General features: G+C 39.6%; 1 protein-coding gene across 3 annotated transcripts in view; it reads left to right on the top strand.

Moving 5' to 3' along the window:
* Positions 1 to 446: 446 nt before the first annotated feature.
* MFSD14B (major facilitator superfamily domain containing 14B) overlaps positions 447 to 20,861 on the top strand; it is a 79,040-nt gene continuing 58,625 nt past the window's right edge. For 2 of the 3 annotated variants that reach the window (XR_007146480.1, XM_047831131.1), the window contains exon 1: positions 449 to 879. Coding sequence is in view for 2 of the 3 variants with exons in the window: in XM_047831131.1 (XP_047687087.1) it covers positions 772 to 879 (108 nt within the window). In the remaining variant the exon portion in view is untranslated. Of the gene's footprint in view, positions 880 to 20,861 lie in introns of all 3 variants that reach the window. The other variant, XM_047831132.1, reaches the window with a different exon arrangement.

Genomic DNA, 20,861 nt, shown 5'->3' with positions numbered 1-20,861 from the left:
ATCAGTGGCCCGAGACTGGACCGGGGGCCCTCACGTTTCCTAACACTGTCCTTTCCCCGCACCCCACAGCCTGACTGGGCTCTCCCTCAGCTTGTTCGGATTTCGCAGAGGAACGGACTGCCTGGTCACAGTACATATAGCGCTTTCCCAGTTCTGGACTCCGGCCTGGAGAGGGGTGTCCTTCCGCGTCAGGCTGTGTCCATTTCTGTGCCTGAAGAGGACACCAGGAGCCGTTCCACAAGCGCCGAAATTACAAAACAGTCGTTCATCTAAGTCACTTCCCCAGACTGGACAGTGTTTCAGGAAACAGCACGGCCGCGAGGCGGCGGGAGATGACATACTTCCGGCGGGCGGCCGCGTGAGCACGCCCCGGCGGCCTCGGGGGCGTGGAGGTGGGGCCTGAGGTGGGCGGGGCGCTGCCGGAGGCCTCCGGCGCGGGCGCCCAGCTCCAGGCGGGAGCTGGGGCGCGGGGCGGGGCGGGGCCTTGTGACCGTCCGGGGCCGCCCCTGACGCCGCTGGCCGCTGCGAGAGTCGCGGTCGTTGCGGCGGGTGCGACCGGCGGCCCCTGCAGTTGCGCTCCCGGCCTCGCCTCCTTGGTGGCTCCGGCCTCAGCCGCCCTTACAGCCCTCGGCGTCGCCGCTGGCGCCGCCACCCGACCCGCAGGCCGCCGCGGGCCACGGAGCCCATGAGGGCGCGGGCCCCGCCGCCGCGTCCGCGGCGTCGTCGTCGTCGTCCCGGAGCACCCCGAGCCGGCGCGGGCATGGCCGCGGCATGAGCGCGGAGCCGCCGCCGGAGCCGGAGGACGCGGCGGCGTCGGAGCCCGCGGCGGGAGCCATGCCAGAGAAGCGCCCGGGCGCGCAGGCCGCCGGCGGCCTCTCGGTGAGCGCGGGTGCGGCCCAGGGAGCCTGGGCGGGGCCGGGGTGCGGAGCCCGGGGATTGGGGGGGGGGGGGTACGTGGACAGGCCGTGTGGGCCCCCGCTCTCGGGCAGCCCGTCCTTTACGGGGCCACTCCTGCGCCTCGCCGGACAAACCTTCAGGTGGTTTGTTGTCTCGGGAAGCACTGTGCGCGGGGTCCCGAGGAGAAGTGGTTTCGTCCTTTCGGGAACTTCCAGACGTGCGGCAGGCGGTTCCACTTCCGTGGTGCAGTTCCTGGCTCGGCCTCCTCGGGCGTGTGGGGGCCTGTCGGCCGGGAACGCTCGGGCCGCTGTCCCTCCGGGTTTCCGCCGGGTTCGGGTGGCCGCCGGGGCGCTGATTTCATAGGCCCGGGTTCGGCAGAGCCCGCTGGCTCAGAGGCGCCTCCGGTTCGTTATGGGGGAGTAGAAAACACAGAGCTCCAGTCTTCCTTAAAGACCCTGGGTTTTTCTGCTCTATTCAGGACAGGAAATACAGAAACGTTACAGGGTAACACCAAGGAAACGTTTTGCCAAAGAAAACCAGAAATTTTAGGAAAGTTAAATGTATGCGGTCGACTTTTTTTTTTTTTTTTTTTTTTTACAAATTTTACTTTACAGATTTTTAGCTTACGTACCTATATTTGCTTTTAGGAGACGCTAGATGAATATTATTTGGTGATACGAGTCTCCATTAACAGAATTGGGAGGAGGGGGAAGTAGAATGGAGCCCGAAGAGCTGGTTCTGGTATTGGTCCTGTGAGAACGGTGTGCCCTGCCACTCGGTGCCTCATCCATAAAAGGAGAGGAGAGCTTAGTAGTAGTGTTGAAGGGCCCTCCTTGCTCAAGTGGGTTCTCATTTTTGAAAAAGCCTTAAGGGTTCCTCATTTCAAAGACAAGCTGCCTGGAAAGGGAGGTTTATTTCATGGTGAGAGGACATTCCAGAGAATTGGTTTTTCTCGTTTTGTTTCTGATTATTTAAAAAGGAGACCTCATATTCCCGCCCCTCACCTGAGCCAAACCGCCGGGTCCTCCTGGGTCTGAATGGACAGACCCTAATTACTCATCAGCCACCAAGCTAGTAACATGGGAAACAGCTCCCCTCATCCGTTGCTGTACTTAAGGACACCCAGTACTTCGCCAAGTGTGGCTGATTTTACCAGGCAAAGATTTTAGGTTGTTGGCTTCCTCTGCATCCCTCTGGTTCAGTTCCCCAGCGTTTTTGACTTAAGAGTTTGACTTCTCTCTCGGGACCCTTGCTAACCTCACCATCAGTTCTTAGTTGACTAGTGTCATAATGACTGCTGTCCTTAAGTTTTTTCATTGGTTCTCCTTGGCTTTTTGGATAAAAATAAATAACCCAGCAGGTTGAAGCATTATAGCATAGTGATGAAGCGAGCATGCTCGGAATCCCAGTTCCCACCTTTTCTTACCTGCACAAGTTACATAACATCTCCGAATTAATAATAGTATTTACCTCAGAGGATTGCTAGGGTTACTTACTAGGTTGTACCTAGTAAGTTCTCAATAAATATTGGCTGTTACTGTTTCTCAATATTTTCGGCATGAATGGTCAGAATGTATACGTGATTCCTGACAAGTCATTTACTAAAAATTAAACCTGATGATTTGGGGGCGCCTGGGTGGCTCAGTCGGTTGAGTATCCGACTCTTGATTTTGGCTCAGGTCATGCTCTCACAGTTCGTGGGTTTGAGCCCTGTGTGGGGTTCCGTGCTGACAGTGCAGAGCCTGCTTGGGATTCTCCCTCCCTCTCTCTGTGTCCCTCCCCTGCTCTCTCTCTCTCTCTCTCTAAATAAACTTAAAAAAAAAAAAAAGTTGATAATTGTATATGCTTAGAGCTGGAACTTTTGAAGGATGTTTACTCAAAGAAGTTTACTCAAGGAAACCTAGACTCTATTCCCTGGTTCCTTCTCCTGTGGGATCCTGATGCTAACCTGCTAATTTGGGCACAGATAGATTCCTACCCAGTCTTTCCTGGTCTCTGAGGGTGCATGGACTCCGTATTGATAAACTGCAGTGAATACTGACAGTGAATTTTCTTGATACTTACTGTACTTAGTGAGATGATTAGCACGGGCAGGTGGCAGAGTTCAGACACTGGTGCTCTTTTGGAATGTGTGGTGGCTGGGAAAGCAAGTGAATGCCCTTAAATGTTCATGTTGTATGCTGGTACCACAAATTATGCATCTTTCTGCTTACACTTTCTGTCTAGTATCATTTCCACATGCTACGTTCTGCAGCTGGGCCTGGAGCCTGACCGTGAGATCATGACCTGAGCCGAAATTGAGTCTGATGCTTAACAGACTGAACCACCCAGATGCCCCTGCTTGACTTTTTAATACAATAGTTTTGTATTTGTTTATCTTTTAAAAATAGCTTCATTGAAGTATAATTGACATAGTAACAACTATATATGTTTATACAGGTTTGTATTTTGACATGTGTATACACTTGTGGAATCATTACCACAATCAAGACAGTGAATATATCCATCACTCCCAGAAGTTTCCTTGTGCCCATTTTATATCTTCTCTCCACCTACTTCACAGGCAAACATTTATCTACTTACTGTCACTATATATTACTGTTAATTTTCTAGCATATGCTCTTTTTGGTTTGGCTTTTTTTTTTTTTTTAACTCAGCATGAGTTGAGATTTATCCATGTTGTATAAATCAGTGCATTCCTTTTTGTTGCTGAGTAGTATTCCATTGTATGGACATACCATACCACAATTTGTTTATCCATTCAGCTGTTGATGAACATTTGCTTCATCACTAAGGCTTGGCAGTACAAATAAAGTTGCTGTGAGCGTTTGTCTACCAGTCTTTGTATGGGATATACTTTTAAGTAAATACTTAGAGTGCAGTGGCTAAATCATATGGTAGGTGTATTGTTTAACTTTTAAAGAAAACTGCCGAACCATTCTCTAAAGTTATTTTACAGTTTTACATTGTCACTAGCACTATGACAGTTCCACTTCATCTACATCCTCAACACTTGGTCAATTTTAGCCCTTGTAGTAGATCTGTATTTTAATTGTTTTATTTTGTTTTTAATTTGCATGTCCCTCTGGCTAATGATATTCAACATCTTTCCATAAACTTATTTGTCATCTTTATATCCTCTTGGTGAAGCGTCTGTTCGAGTCTTTTGCCTATTTTTATTGTTAGGTTATCTTATAATTGATTTTTGAGAGTACTTTATAGATTTGGGATGTAAGTCCTTTATCAGATATATGCTTTGCAAATATTTTCTTTAAAAAAACTTCTTTTTTTAATGTTTATTTATTTTTGAGACAGAGAAAGAGCATGAACGGGGAAGGATCAGAGAGAGGGAGACGCAGAATCTGAAGCAGGCTCCAGGCTCCGAGCTGTCAGCACAGAGCCCGACGCGAGGCCCAAACTCTCGGACCATGAGATCATGACCTGAGCCAAAGTCAGATGCCCAATCAAGTGAGCCACCCAGGCGCCCCACAAATATTTTCTTTTAAGCTGTGCTTTTAGAAGAACAGAGTGTTTGGGGCGCCTGGGTGGCTCGGTCAGTTAAGCATCCGACTTTGGCTCAGGTCATGATTTCGCGGTTTGTGAGTTTGAGCCCATAGTCCCACTCTGTGTTGACAGCTTTGGGCCTGGAGCCTGCTTAGGATTCTGTGTCTCCCTCTCTCTCTGCCCCTCCCCTGCTTGTGCGCGCTCTCTCTCTCTCTCTCTCTCTCTCTCTCAAAAATTAACATTAAAAAATTTTTTACAAGAGCAGAATGTTTAATTTTGATGAAATTTATCAATTTGTTCTTTTATGGATTGGTTTTGGTTTATATCTAAGAAATGCTTGCCTAACTCAACATCACAAGGATTTCCTTCAGTTTTTAGAAGCTTTTTAGATTTTACAGTTTTATGACCATTTTGAATTATTTTTTAATATGGTGCAAAGTATGGATGGAAGTTCTCTTTTTGTGTATGGATAACTGTTGCATCATTTGTTGAAAAGACTTTCTTATTCACTAAAGTTGCACTTTAGTCAAAATTCAGTTATCCATATATGTCAGTCTGTTCTGTATTCTGTTTTATCTGTAGATCAATACTGCTTAATCTGTATTATTAGAGGTATATATTAATACTTGAAACAAGTACTGTTAGGCTTCCACACTTGTTCTCTTTTAAAATTGTTTGGCTATTCTGTGTCCTTTGCATTTTAGAATTCTGGAATCAGATTTTCAATTTTTACAAACAAAAAAACCCTGCTTATATTTTCATTGGGATTGTGTTGATTCTGAAAATGAGGTTAGGAAGAATTGAAAACATTGAATCTTCTCATTCATGAAAGAGGTATCCCTCCGTTTATTTTAGATCTTTAAAATTTCCCACCTGTGTTTTGGAGTTTTCAGTGTATAGGCCTTTCACATCATTTGTCAGAGTATACCCCGTTTCAAATTTTTTGATGCTGTTGTACAATAGTGTAAATATTAAATATGTAAATTCTTAAAAATTCAAATTCATAATTGTTGCCAATATATAGAAACACAGCGGATTCAAGAAATTCCTAACATTGCAATATAATACGTATATCATAAAATTGACCATTTCAACCATTTTTAATTGTGCAGCTTAGTAGTGTTAAATGTGTTTACGTTATTGTGAAACCAATCTCTAGAACTTTTCAGTTTGTAAAACGAAACCTCTATATCCATTAAGTAGCATTTACCCTGTCCCTCATTCCCTAATAACCATCTTTCTGCTTTCAGTTTCTATAAGTCTGACTACTCTAGATACCTCATATAAGTGGAATCATACACTGTATTTTTGTGACATTCAGCATAATGACCTCAATGTTGTTGTTGTTGACACATGTCAAAACATGTTGTCTTCAGGATTGCTGAAGGCATGTGTGGTATGTCTTGGAATTTCCTTCAAGATGGAATAATACTCTGTTTTATGTATATGCCACATTTTTGTTTCTCCATTTATCTGTTGAGTATCTCATTGCTTCTGTTTTTTTGGCTATTGTGAATAATGCTTCTGTGAACATGATTGTACAAATATTTCTTTAAGACCCTGCTTTCAAATCTTTTGTATATCTATCCAGAAGTGGAATTATTAAATCATTGGGTAATTCCATTTTTAAGTTTTGAGGCACTGCCATGCTGTTTCCCATCGTAGTTGCACCATTTTAAATTCCCACCAGAAGTCCTTTGCTCAATTTTAAATTGGACTGTTATTTTGAGTTGTAGAGGTTCTTGATATATTCTGAATATTACCTTCTTTTCAGATACATGCATTACAAATATCTTCTCCATAGGTTGCCTTTTCACTCTGTTGATTGTATCCTTTGATGTGTGGAAGTTTTAAATTTTGGTAACATTCAATTTATCTGTTTTTACTTTTGTTGCCTTTGTCTTTTGGTGTCATATTCAAGATCTCGTCAAATCCAATGTTACAAAGCTTTTCCCCTATGTTGTTTTGTGAGAGTTTTATGTCATACACTTAGGGTTTTGGTTCATTTTAAAAGTTTGTGGTTTTGACAAAGCCCAATATCTACTTTTTTCTTTTGTTGCTTGTTACTGTTGCTGCTTTGGAGTCATGTCTAAGAATCCATGATTAAATCCAAGATTTACCTCTGTGTTTTCTTCCTAGTTCTGTGGTTTTAGCTTAGATCATTTATCTGGTTTGGGTTCTCTATATGGTGTGAGGTAGGGTTTCAGATTCATTCTTTATATGTGGAAATTCAGTGGTCTCAGCACCATTTGTTGAAGAAACTGTGCTTTTGTTTTGAGTGGATTTGGCACTCCTGCCAAAAATCAGCAGGATATAGATGTATCAGTTTATTTATGGAAACCCAATTCTAGTCAGTTTGTGTATATGACAGCCTCTTTCTCTCTCCTGCTTCCATGTTGGGAGTCGCTCACTGATGTTTACTGTGTACTGTGATCTGTGAGTTGGAGATCATGTTTGGGACCAATGGGAGTAGTTTTCACCCTTATCTTTTTCCAATTGAAGGCAGATGACCTGATTGATAAAAGTCAGGTGCTCTTGCTAGTCTCATATTTTCAGGTCATGTTGAGAAAGCAAGTGAGGGGGTTGATGGAGATTGGTTTTTTTGTCCAGGCACATACTAGCCCAGCCAGACTCCTTAGTGTGGGAACAGAGGTGGGTGGGTAAGTAAAAGGCTGCACTTTGCCTGAGGAACTGCCTACATTTGGCTCCTGTCACCTCTTACTCAGGTTGCTGCAGTCCAGGCTACCTGTCATGTATGTGCTGATTCTGTTTTATGAGAACTGTAGGCTAAGAAAGGTAGTGTAAGCAGTACAGTGGTTAGTAGCATACACTCTGGAGATATGTGATTCTCTGGATGGAATACCAGCTTAGGCACTTAGTAACTCTATGACTTGGGCAAGTTACATGAATTCTCTGCATCTGAATTTTGTCATCTATAAAATGGGGATGATGATAGTTTTTATCTTGAAGACTACAGTGCAGAAAAAATGGTAGCATCTGTAATGTGCTTTGATCAGGTCTTGGCATGGTGTCTGTTGCTGCTTCTCCTGCTATTGTAGAATAATTTTTGCCTAGGTATAGCTTAGATCTTTTTTTTTTAATGTTTTATTTATTTTTTGAGAGAGAGATTGACAGAGTGTGAGCAGGGGAGGGGCAGAGAGAGAGAGAGAGAGGAAGACACAGAATCTGAAGCAGGCTCCAGACTCTGAGCTGTCAGCACAAAGCCTGACACGGAGCTCAAATCCATGAACCGTGAGATCATGACCTGAGCTGAAGTCAGGCGCTCAACCGACTGAGCCACCCAGGTGCCCCAGCTTAGATCTTTTGTAATGACTGTCTCTGAGCTGTGTCCTTGTTCTTTATAGTGTTCATTTCCATTTAAAAATTTATATTTCATTAAATGGGTACAGGATAGTATCTATTGATACCACTGTTCCCAACATCTAGCAGACATACTAGAGCTCAGCATATACATGCTGAGTGAATTAACCACTTGGATTTGAATATTTTCATTCTTAGATAAGGTTGATAGAGATAGGAATATTTACAAAAGTAGTCCTTGGCATCTTGGTTTGCTTTAAGTTGGGTGGTGGTTGGTAAATTACAGAGTTTGAAGACTTAAAAGCAGTTATCTTACAAATATTTAATCAATGCTTTGTCTGTCCAACCCCATAGTGATTGCATGTATTCAACTATTTAATTTAGTGCTGAGAAAATTTTCATAATTTTTGTGGAAAAGTTATTTCATCTAAAGAAGCCGTAAAATTGTTTTTCCTACTGGCATTTCAGTTTTAGGAGGAAGAAAAGCAAAGCCTTTAGGTGTAATCATTTATTTGTTTTAAAACTTTTTATGTACTTCATCTTTGTGTTTATGTTTAAAAAGATTTTTGATAAAGAATTTATTTTTGATGGAGCATTTTACTAACCAGATAAATACAAAGGATATAGGCAAGAAGTAGTAAACTTCTGAGTTATTAAAATACTCAGAGCCTAGAGTGAAATATACTTTTCATATATGTCTTCAGCATTACTGCAGAGATTACTTTGAATCTTATGGTAAGTACTATGGAGTACTAGTTTTCAATTAAAATATATTTTAAAATAATTTTTCTGCTCAGAAGTACAATAGAGCCAACAGTTCACAGTTATAGTTCTTAGTTCCTCAGCTTATCCGTAAAAATCAAGATCAAAATATTTCATTTTTAATAGGTTAACATTGCACATGGTGTAATGATAACTTGATGGTAAGTGGTTTATTATTGCACATGATAGGTAGTACAGAGATTGTGTGCTTATTTTAGTAGTTTAATATCACCAAAGACATGGTGGGCTCATTACATTCATATGCTCTGCTCTTCCCAGGGTGATAGTTTGGGGTCATAAGATTGACCACGTGTGGTCTCAGGATGGCTATGATGCTAAGTATCACATGCTTACACAACAGTGCCCTCAAACTGGAAACAGTAATGTTTTGATATATGTCCCTAGAAGAATGAAGGAAAGTCCATAAACCCTCCACGTATTTCCTCTCATACCTCATTGGCCATAATTGGTCCATGTAGTTCGTTCCTGTCTTTAGTCATTGAATGATCCTGGTCAGGTTGGCTAGTCAAGATTCAACTTCTGGACCTGAAGAATTCTCAAGGCTGCAGTCTCAGGAGGTGACTAGTCTGTTTATGCACACGGTTGCTGAAACATGAACACAGTTGGGAATTTGTTAGCAAATATGTCTTGGTGGTGTAGGAAGTCAACTTCTAACGTCATAAAAGCCAGTTATCTGCTGAGTTCAGGGTGCATTTAGAGAATCACTATTGAGATCCTTGCCTTTGAGAGGTGTTGTGTAGTACAGGAGAGAGACTAGTCGTATGTGGAAAAGAAGCTACAGGAATTTGGTAGGGAAGCACCTGCCTCTGTTCAGGGTGGTCAAGGAATGTCAGCAGCTTCTCAGATATTATATGGGGTTACTGATACTTATGATCTCCCCTTTGTGTTCTAGTTATTCACTTTGGGGTCAGCAAACTTCTTCTGTTAAGAACCTGATGGTAAATATTTTAGGCTTTTCTGCCATATAGTCTGTTGCAGCTACTCAGTGCTGTCAGTGTAGCACAAAAGCAGCCTTGGACATATGTAAATGAATGAACATTGCTAAATTTCAGTAAAACATATTACAAAAACTGGTGATCGATTTAGGCTGTGGGCTGTAGTTTCCCAACCCCTGCTCAAATATTTCCCCTATTCTTTCCACCTTCAGGATGTTTTTGGTATTCTTGCCCATTAATTTTTTGAAACTTTATTTTAGAATAGTTTAGACTTACAGAAAAAAGGTTGTATAGAGAGGTTTCATATACCTCACATCCATTTCCTTCTGTTATTAGCATCTTATATTAGTATGGTATATTTGTTAAAACTGATGAACCAATGTCCATACCTTACGATCATCTAAAGTCCATACTTATTCACATTTTCCTGGTTTTTACTAAATGGCCTTTTTCTGTTTCAGTATTTCATTACATTTAGTTTTCATGTGTCTGTAAGTTCTTCTGGGCTATGATAGTTTCTCAAACTTTCCTTGTTTTTGATGACTCTCACAATTTTCATGAGTCCTGGTTATTTTGCGGAATGTCCCTCAAGTGGGATTCATCTGATGTTTCCTCATGATTAGGGTGGGATTACGGGTTTAGAGGAGGAAAGCCCACAGAAGTGAAGTGCCATTTTCATAACATATCAAGGATACACATCACTGTTGACATTAACATTTTGTCTGAGGTAGTGTTTGTCACCTTTCTCTAGAAAGATACTCTTCTTCCCCTCTTTCTATGCTGTACTCTTCAGAAGAAAGTACATGCGGCCCACATTTAAGAAATGGGAGTTTTGCCTCACTTCCTTGAAGGCAAAACTTGAAGGAATTTCTTGCATTTGGAATTCCTCTGCACAGATTTGTCTTTTCTCCCCCACTTGTTTACTATGTCATCTTATTAGTATAGATTTGTAGATATGTATTTTATAATACATATATTTTATAACTTTATTAGCTATATAAATTCATATATAATTTCATATATAATGAAATATATATTTTATTATATTAGCTATAATCCAGTACTGTTTTGTTTTGTTGCCTCATATTGCCACAGCTTTGGCCATTGGGAGCTCTTTGACATATCCCTATGTTTTTGGCATTTCATTGGGGTGTTTTGTTTTTTGTTTTTAGCAATATATTCTGGTACTACAAGATTTGCCAGATTTCTCTTGCATTTTTCCTGCCTTAGTCCTAGAATCAGCCATTTCTCTAAGGAGCTCTGGCTCCTTTTGTTGGAACATTGTATTTGAAACCAAGATCAGGGCACCAGAACTAACTGCTCTTGGGCTGCTGGGATGTCATTACTTTTAGGTTCTCTCAGGTGACAGAGCAAGGAAAATATACATGTGTATATTAGCCTGTGTATACATGTTATCTATAAATAGTTCTGTATATGGTCATCTGTATCTATGTAAAATTAAAATGAGTTCATAGTGCTATCTCCAACTCTAATCTGTTATCACAGGGATCATTCTAGCTTTTTCCCTTGTTGATAATCTGCTCCAGCAGTGAAAAAAGTAACTCCTACCATTTGCCATCCATTTACTTAGTTGTTCAATTCCAGTACACTGATTTCAGAATGGTTATCTGTACCCTTGTGGGAACACATTTATCAATTAATACAGTGCTTAAATGTGGTACCTTTTGCCTTTTGGTCTTATAGACCCTACTCATCCCTAATGTTACTTAGATCACTAACTGTTGCCCCCACCCTCTTCAGTGAAGTTGATTCATGCGTTTCTAATACAGTTACCTTTATCACACTCTGCAGTCCATGCTGAGATTCTCTGACCTCCTAAGCATTTTTTAAAAAATTAACATGTACCAGGGTTCAAAGTCTGTGGGTTTTGACAAACACATAGTGCTGTTGTCTACCATTACAGTATTAAACAAACATGAGTTTCACTGCCTGTGCTTCACCTGTTTAACCTTACCCCTCCACCCCTAGCAGCCACTCTTCTGTTTACCTCTCCAGTTTTACCTAAATGGAATCATACACTATATAGCCTTCCAGACTTTCTTCTTTTCACGTAGTAATATGCATTTAAAATCTATCATCCAACAATTGCATTGTTTTAATTTGCATTTTTAAATGACATATGTTGAGCATCTTTTCGTATACTTATTTGCCATTTCTGTATCATTTTTGGTTAGGTGTCTGTTAAGATCTGCCCTTCCCCCCGCCCCGTTTTATAATTAGGAGATTTATTAACTCGTTTAGCAAGAAATCTGATGGAAAGACAGTTTCAGGATTGGTTCATTTAGCACTTAAGCAGCATAATCAAGGACCCAGGTACTTGGTGATTTCAGTGTATTGACTTGTCTGGCTCTCATGGTCTCAAGGTATTTGTCAGGGTTCCAGGCTGCACACACAGCCAAGAGGCAGAGTCAGCCTCTTTCTGCATCTTTGTCTCTCTTTTTTTTTTACCATTGCATTTTTATTGAGATATATTCACATAAAATTCACTGTATTCAAGTGTACGATCCAGGTATTTTTAGTATATTCACAAGGTTGTGCAGCCATTACCACTGTCAGAATATTTTCATCTCCCAGAATGAAATCCTGTACCCATTAGCAGTCATTCTTATCTTCCCCTACCTTCTGGCCCTGGTGACCACTAATCTGCTCTCTGTTCCAGTGGAATGTCTATTCTGGGCATTTCACATAAATGGAGTAATACTATATGTTGTTGCCTTTGGTGCCTGGCTTCTCTGATTGAGCATAAAGTTTTCCAAGTTATCCATGTTGTAGCATAAATTTATACTTTATTCCTTTTTATAGCTGATTAATATTGCATTGTATGGATATACCACTTTTTGATTATCCATTCATCACTTGGTAGACATCTGGGTTGTTCCTACATTTGGTTACTATGAATAATGTTGCTGTGAACATTTGTTTACAGGTTTCTGTATACACATATTTTCAGTTGTCTTGGGTATTAGAGTACAGTTGCTAGGTTATATGGTAACTCTGTTTAACATCTTGAGGAAATGCCAAACTATTTTCCATAGTGGGGTACCATTTTATATTCCCAACAGTTGTGTATGAGGGTTCCTATTTAAATCCTCACCAGTACTTGTTAATATTTTTTTATTACATCCATTCTAGTGGGTCTGAAGTGGTATGTCACTGTGGTTTTGATATGCATTTCCCTAGTGGCTAAGGATGTTGAACATCTTTTCATGTGTTTATTGACCAATTCTTTATTTTCTTCAGAGGAATGTTTATACAGGTCCTTTGCCCGTTTTTAAATTGTGTTACTTGTCATTTTATAGGTGAATTGAAAGAGTTCTTGATTCAAGTCCCTGATCAGATACGAGTTTGTAAATACTTTCGTCCACTCTATGGCTTGTCTTTTCATTCTTTCAGCAGTGTCTTTCACAGAGCACAAGTTTTTAGTTTTAATGGAGTCCAGCGTGCCAAGTTTTTCTTGCATGGATGGTGCGGTTAGTGCTATATATACAAACTCATGATGAAACTAAGGGACCTTACTTTTAGGTCTGTGATCTATTTTGAGTTCCTTTTTTTTTTTTTTTAATTGTAAAATACACATAACATAAAATTCACCATTTTAGTCATTTTTAAGTGTGTAGTTCAGTGGCATTTGTATATTAACATTGTTGGACAACCAGTACCATTGTCCATCTCCAGAACTTTTCATCATTGAAACTGAACTCTGTACCCATTAAAAAATAACTCATCATTTCCCTCTCCCCACCTAGTCCCTGGCAACCACCATTGTACTTTCTTTCTCTCTAAATCTCGTATAACAGAATCATACAGTATTTGTCCTTGTACGACTCGCTTATTTCACTTAGCATAATGCTGTCAACATTTAGCTGTGTTGTAGCAGTTGTCAGAATTCCCTTTTCAGGCCTGTATAATAATCCATCACCTTTTGGCTATTGTGAATATTTGGAATTGTGAATAACGTGTGTACAGATATCTCCTTGAGACCCTGCTTTCATTTCTTTTGGGCATATAGCCAGAAGTGAATTACTGGATATTTGGTAATTGTATTTTTAATTTTTTTTAGGAACTCCCATAGTGTTTTCACATTGGCTATACCATTTGACATTGCCACAAAAGTGCACAAGTTTACATCCTTGCCAACACTTGTTATTTTCAGGTTTTTAATTCTTTTTCTTTTTTTTTTTTTTTTTTTTTTTTTTTTTTTTCCAACGTTTATTTATTTTTGGGACAGAGAGAGACAGAGCATGAACGGGGGATGGGCAGAGAGAGAGGGAGACACAGAATCGGAAACAGGCTCCAGGCTCTGAGCCATCAGCCCAGAGCCCGACGCGGGGCTCGAACTCACGGACCGCAAGATCGTGACCTGGCTGAAGTCGGACGCTTAACCGACTGCGCCACCCAGGCGCCCCAATTCTTTTTCTTTTTAATCGTAGCCATCCTATTGAGCACAAGATAATATCTCAGTATTGTTTAGCTTTGCATTTCCCTAATGATAAGTGATATGGAGCATCTTTTCATGTAATTTTTTGTCCTTTGCAGATTTTTAAATCAGTTTGTTTTTTTGGTACTTGAACTTTAGGAGTTTATACGTATGTGCGTGCATGCTTCTGTGTATATAATAATTCCTTACCAGATAGGTGATTTGCAAATATTTTCTTGCATTCTGTGGGTTGCCTCTTCACTCTGTTGATAATGCCCTTTGACGCGCAAAAGTTTTTCTTTTTGATCAAGTCAGATTATCTATTTTTTCTTTTGTTGCCTGTTTTTTTGTTTTTTTTTTTGGTGTCATGTTCAGAAAATCATTGTCAGGTCCATTGTCATGAGGCTTTCCTTCTGTGTTATCTTCTAAGAGTTTTATAGTTGGTAGCTTTTATGTTTAGGGTTTTGATTCATTTTGAATTAATTTTTTGTACATGAAGTGAGGTAAAAGGTCCAGCTTCATTATTTTGCATGTGAATATCCAGTGTTCCCAGGACCCTGTGTCGAAGGGACTATTCTTTTTCCACTGAATGGTCTTAGCACTCTTGTTGCAAATCATTTGGCCATTATACAAGTGTTTACTTCTGGACTCTATTATTATATCCTATTGGTCTTTGTTTTTATGCTAGTACTGCCCTGGTTTTTTTTTTTTTTTAACATTTATTCATTCATATTTTAGAGAGTGAGAGAGTGTGAGTGGGGAAAGGAGCCAAGGGGGAAAGAGAATTTTAAGCATGGAACCTGATGTGGGGCTTGATCCCACGACCCTGGGATCATGACCTAAGCTGAAATCAAGAGTTGGGTGCTTGGGGCGCCTGGGTGGCTCAGTTGGTTGAGCATCTGACTTCAACTCAGGTCATGATCTTGTGGTTCATGGGTTCACCCCTGCATGCTGACAGCTTAGAGCCTGGAACCTGCTTCTGATTCTCTTTCTCCCTCTCTGCCCCTTCCCTGCCTGTGCTTGTTTGCTCGCTCGCTCTCTCTCTCTCTCTCTCTCTCGTAAATAAACGAAATTAAAAAAAAGAAAACAGAATTGGGTGCTCAACTGAGCCATTTGGGTGCCTGAGTGCCATACTGTTTTGATTAGCTGTGTAGTGTGCTTTGAAAGCAGGAAATGTGAATACTGCAGTTTTGCGTTTTTTTTTTTTTTTTAATGTTTATTAGAGAGAGAGAGTGAGCGAGCAGGGGAGCAGCAGAGAGAGAGGGCGGGGAGAGAATCCCAAGCAGGCTCTGTGCTGCCAGTGCAGAGCCTGACATGGGGCTCAATCCTACGAACTGAGAGATCATGACCTGACCTGAAATAGTCAGACGCTTAACCAGCTGAGCCACCCAGGTGCCCCAGTTTTGTTTTTGTTTTTGTTTTGTTTTTGTTTTTTAAACTGTTTTGACTTGTCAGGGTCACTTGAGATTCCATATGAATTTTTTTTTCAAGTTTTTATTTACATTCTAGCTTAAAAACAAAGTACAAAATTGGTTTCAGGAGTAGAATCCAGTATTCATCACTTACATACAGTACCCAGGGGTCATCATAACAATGCCCTCCTAATACCCATTACTTATCTAGCCCATCCCCCACCCACCTTTCTCCATATAAATTTTAGAATGGAGTTTTTATTTTTGCAAAAAAGGTCATGGCACTTAAGTAGGAATGACACTTAATCCATAGATCATTTAGGGCAGTTTCGACATCTAGACAATGTTGAATTTCCTGATTCTTGAACATAGAAGGTCTTTCCATTTATTTTTGCCTTCTTAATTCTTATCTGCAGTGTTTTGTAGTTTTCAGTGTTAAAGTTTTTTGCCTACTTGGTTCATTTTTCCTGAGAACTTATTCTTTTTGATGCTGTTGGAAAAAGAATTGGGTTTGTTTTTTGAGAAAGAGAGCAGGCGAGCATATGCAAGCAGGGGAAGGGCAGAGGAAGAGGAAGAATCTCAAGAAGGCTCCATGCCAAGTGCAGAGCCCAGTGTGGGGCTCAGTTTCACCACCGTGAGGTCATGATCACAATTGTGAGATCATGACCTGAGCTGAAATAGAGTCAGATGCTTAACCCACTGAGCCACCCAGGCATCCCAAAAGAGTAGTTTTTGTAATTTTCATTGCTAGTGTATACAAATGCAACTGATTTTTGCACGTTGAATTTTTTGTCCTGCAATTTTGCTGGATTCACTTATTAGCTCTAAAGTGTTTTTGTGGAACCTTTAGGGTTTTCTATATGTAAGACGATGGCATCTGCAAACAAATGATTTTACTTTTTCTTTTCCAGTTTGGATTTTTTTTTCCTTATGTAATTACTCTGGCTAGAACTCCCAATACTATGTTAAATAAAAGTGTTAAAAGCAGGCATCTTTTTCTTGTTCCTGATCTTAAAGGAAAAGTTTTTTCAGCCTTTCACTATTGACTGTGATGTTAGGTATAGATTTTTCATATGTGCCATTTATTATATTGAGGTAATTTCCTTCTATCCTTTTTAAGATTTTTTTTAATCATGAAAAGCTATTAATTTTGTCAAGTGCTTTTTCTGCATCAGTGGAGATGATCGGGTATCCCCCAACCTCCTTCTTTCCAAAGTGGTGTGTCCTGCTGATTGATTTTCATTGTGAACTGTTCTTATATTCCAGGAATAAATCTTACTTGGCCATGGTGTTAGATCCCCTTTAACAAGCTGCTGAATTTAGTTTGCTACTACACTAAAACCTTGGTTTGTAAGCATAATTCGTTCCAGAAACATGCTTATAATTCAAAGCACATGTATATCAAAGCGAATTTCCCCATTAGAAATAATGGGAATGCAGATAATTCGTTCCACAACCCAAAAATATTCATATAAAAATGGTTACAATGCTGTAGTATAATACAGAATAACAAAGTACAAAATATAAAGAAAAATAAATTCATCTGCACTTACCTTTGAAGACCTTAGTAGCTGGTGTGAGGGAGACAAGAGAGGAGGGTTATGGTGTAGAACGACTTTCATTATCACTAACGGAATCACTGCTATCCACCGGCTCATTGGAATCTTTTTCCGCATGAGGGCCATTTTATACACTCGCACAGATGTTGATGACAGTACAGTATTAATAAACGCTTGTCATGTATTTATTGTAACTGGCAATAAGGCAGCAGAGGAAAGGGTCTATATCTGCAGGCAGCCTGACCTAGAATGAAGCAAAGCATTTCTAAGCTCACTCTCGTAATGGAAAAGCAAAGAACTATCGATAGGTGCTTTGAAGTGGCAAAAAAATACACCAGTGCCAGTTTAGGCACCTTCCAACGTTCTGAAAAATCACTGATCTCTGCCAAACACCATGGCCTGAGATGGAGCATGAGCATCTGAGCATGGGAGACACTCCCCCACAATCCTGCAGAGAGAGAGAGAAACACACACACACACACACACACACACACACACACACACACACACAGGAGAACTATTGGCTCAGTTGTGATCATGTGATGTTCGGTGTCATATACTTCTATTGCAAGACATCACTCCTTTATCAAGTTAAAAATTTATTAGAAGTGTTAGCTTGTCTTGTGGAACACTTGCAGAGCAAGTTACTCGCAATCCAAGGTTTTACTGTATTTTGTTAAGGATTTTTGCATCAAAAGCATAAGGAAAATTAATCTGCAGTTGCCTTTTCTTGTAGTGTCTTTTTCTTTGGTACAGGTAAATGCTTCATTCATAGACTGTTAGGAAGTGTTCCCTCCTCTTCATTTTTGAGAAGACTTCCAGAGTGAATGATGTTAATTCTTCTTTAAATGTTTGGTAGAATTTACCAATGAAGCCATGAGGTCCAGGGCTTTTCTTTGGCAGAAGGTTTTTGATCACTTATTGAATACTAGTTCTGGATATGTTCAGATGTTCTATTTCTTCATGACTTAGTCTTGGTAGATTGTGTATTTCTAGGAATTTGTCCATTTCATCTAGTTTATCCAGTCCATTGGCTTATAGTTGCCCGTAGTACTCTTTCACTAATATAACCTCTTTTTCACTAAAGATTTGTTAATTTTCTTTTTAAGTTTTTTTTAATCTTTATTTATTTTTGAGAGAGAGGCAGAAACAGAGCACGAGTAGGGGAGGAACAGAGAGTGACAGAGACACAGAATCCGAAGCAGGCTCCAGGCTCCGAGCTATCAGCATAGAGCCCAACACGGGCTGGAACTCAGAAACCGCGAGTTCATGACCTGAGCCAAAGTTGGAAGCTTAACCAACTGAGCTGCCCAGATGCCCCAAGATTTGTTAATTTTTTGATAGTTTCATAAATTCACTTTTATTGATTTTTGACATTTTTTGCTCTTCTACTCAGTATTGCATTTATTTCCACTCTAACCCTTTATTTTTTCTTTTTTCTTGCTTTTCTAGTTCCTTACAGTGAAAAGTTAAGTTACTGATTTCAGATATATATATGTATTTTTTTAAATAATCGGGCATTTACAGCCATAAACTTCCCTCTAAGCATTGCTTCATCTGCATTCGACAAACTTTGATATATTTTCATTTTTGTTCATATGAAAGTTTTGTGACTTATGATTTCTTATTTGACCTATGGTTTCTTTAGGTGTATGTTAATATCTACATATTTGTCAATTTTCTAAATTTCTTTATGTTACTAATTTCTAGAGTCATTACATTGTGGTCAAGATAACATAGTTTGTATGATTTCAGTCTTTTGAGTTTATTTAGACTTGTTTTATGGTATTTCTCTGTACACATGAGAAGAATGTACTGCTCTAGTTGGGTAGAGTTCTCAATAAATGTTAGGTCTAGTTAGTGTGGTGTTGCTAAAATTTTTACTTCATTGTTGATCTTCTAATTGTTCTATCCTTGTTAGAAGTAGGTATGGAAATCTCCAGTTATTACTGTTGAATTGTCTGTGCCTTTTAGTTTTTAAGGGTATGGGTGCCAGCAGGTAAGGGAGAATGAATGACTTAATGTTATATAATATAAATATCTTTGGTATTTTCTATAAAGAAGTCCTATACATCAATATGAAAAATTACATTCTCTAACGAAAAGTATGCAAAATGAACAATTTGTAGACAAAGAAATACAACTTTCTAAGAACCATAGGGAAGAAGTAGTATTTCACTTGTAATCAGGGAAATACAAAATAAAATGATATAACCATTAAAATATCTAATTAGCAAATATTAAAAAAAAAATTTTTTAATGTTTTTATTTATTTTTGAGACAGAGAGAGACAAAGCATGAGCAGGGGAGGGGCAGAGAGAAAGGGAGACACAGAATCTGAAGCACGCTCCAGGCTTTGAGCTGTCAGCACAGAGCCCAACGCGGGACTTGAACTCATGGAGTGTGAGATCATGACCTGAGCTGAAGTCAGACGTTCAACCAACTGAGCCACCTAGGCGCCCCTCTAATTAGCAAATATTTAAAAATTACTTGTAGTCTTAGGATATGGGGAGACAGGTATTCTCAAACACTGGTAATGATACAAGTCACTCTTTAAAAAGTTTTTTTGACAACCTCTTTGAAGCTTTTTAATTTTCTTATATTTTGTTATGAATACTACCCCTGTATTCATCATCCTAACCTTAACAGTTAAAAACACACAAGGCCAAGCTTATTTCACCTGCATTTTCTATAAACTGGTCCTTACATATCAGCTAAATTGAATCCAAGCTTTCAGTTTGTTTTATTTCATTTTGGGAAGAATACTTTATATGTGGTTTATTTCTTGTGTAACACATCACGCAGCAAACAACTCTCTTTGTGATGTTGTAATGATGAGGTTTTAGGTATTGTCAGCTTAATCATTCTCTTATAAAATGCCTTATCAGCTTTTAACCTAATTGTTTTAACAGGCATTAATGCTTGTTATCTAGTTGACTATTTCAGTGAGGCTTAGAAAGTGGCAGGATTTTAAATTAATCATTCCTTTGTCCGTTATCAAAATTCTTAAAAAAGAAGAGCTTTTCCTAGTCAAATATTTGGTTATTCTAAGATACACAAAAAGCAGAAGGAATGCTTCCCTTTTTTTCCCCCCTCCTCATTTACCAGTTTTCAGAATGATGGCTTGGTTTTCTGGCATCCTCCAAAGATGAATGGACTTGTAAATTTGAACATACGTGATCTGCTTCAGTCAATGATAGATACTACTCTTTTCACTCAGTCTTTGCCCAGTGGGAGTTCCTTCAGGTTGGTGCCTGAATCCTTTTGATATGACTGTAGTCGTTAGTAACATCTTTGCTTTTGGCAAGATACATTCCAGAATCAGTGATATTTTTTGCCACAAACCTGGTGTCAGCTGTTTGTCTAACAAGTCCTGTTTTCTTTTCGTGGGAACTGATAGTTGAAGACCACAATCCTGGGCCTAGGGAGTGTCATTCCTATTGGGTTGCTCATTTTTTCTGTCTTCAGTGGCCAGAACTAGAAAACCCTAACTTTTTCATTAAGGTAATGTGTATCATAATGTATGTTGTTTTCTTAAAACCAAATTTCAAATTTCAGGTTTTTGCTTCTCTGATTTGATACTTGTATCTTTCTTGTATGGTGATAATCCTGGTTCCTATTGACCGTAGCAGTGTGACTTATTCACTGTATTCCACTGTTTACATTTGAAAGTTTCAGAAGGTAAAAACAATTCATCACTACCAGCATGATTACTTTTTACTCTTAGAATATAACTTCTAAAGGTGCTCATTCAAATTCTGTGTTTTAAAGTAACCAAACCACAACTTGATATATAGGTAGGATGACGTATTTAATTCGGATTTACTTTTTTTTTTTTTTTTAATTTTTTTTCAACGTTTTTTATTTATTTTTGGGACAGAGAGAGACAGAGCATGAACGGGGGAGGGGCAGAGAGAGAGGGAGACACAGAATCGGAAACAGGCTCCAGGCTCCGAGCCATCAGCCTAGAGCCCGACACGGGGTTCGAACTCACGGACCGCGAGATCGTGAC

Source organism: Prionailurus viverrinus, chromosome D4 (assembly GCF_022837055.1).
Source record: "Prionailurus viverrinus isolate Anna chromosome D4, UM_Priviv_1.0, whole genome shotgun sequence".
Classification (NCBI taxonomy): Eukaryota; Metazoa; Chordata; class Mammalia; order Carnivora; family Felidae; genus Prionailurus; species Prionailurus viverrinus.
The sequence above is the reverse complement of the archived record's forward strand: the minus strand, read 5'-3'. Positions and strand labels throughout refer to the sequence as shown.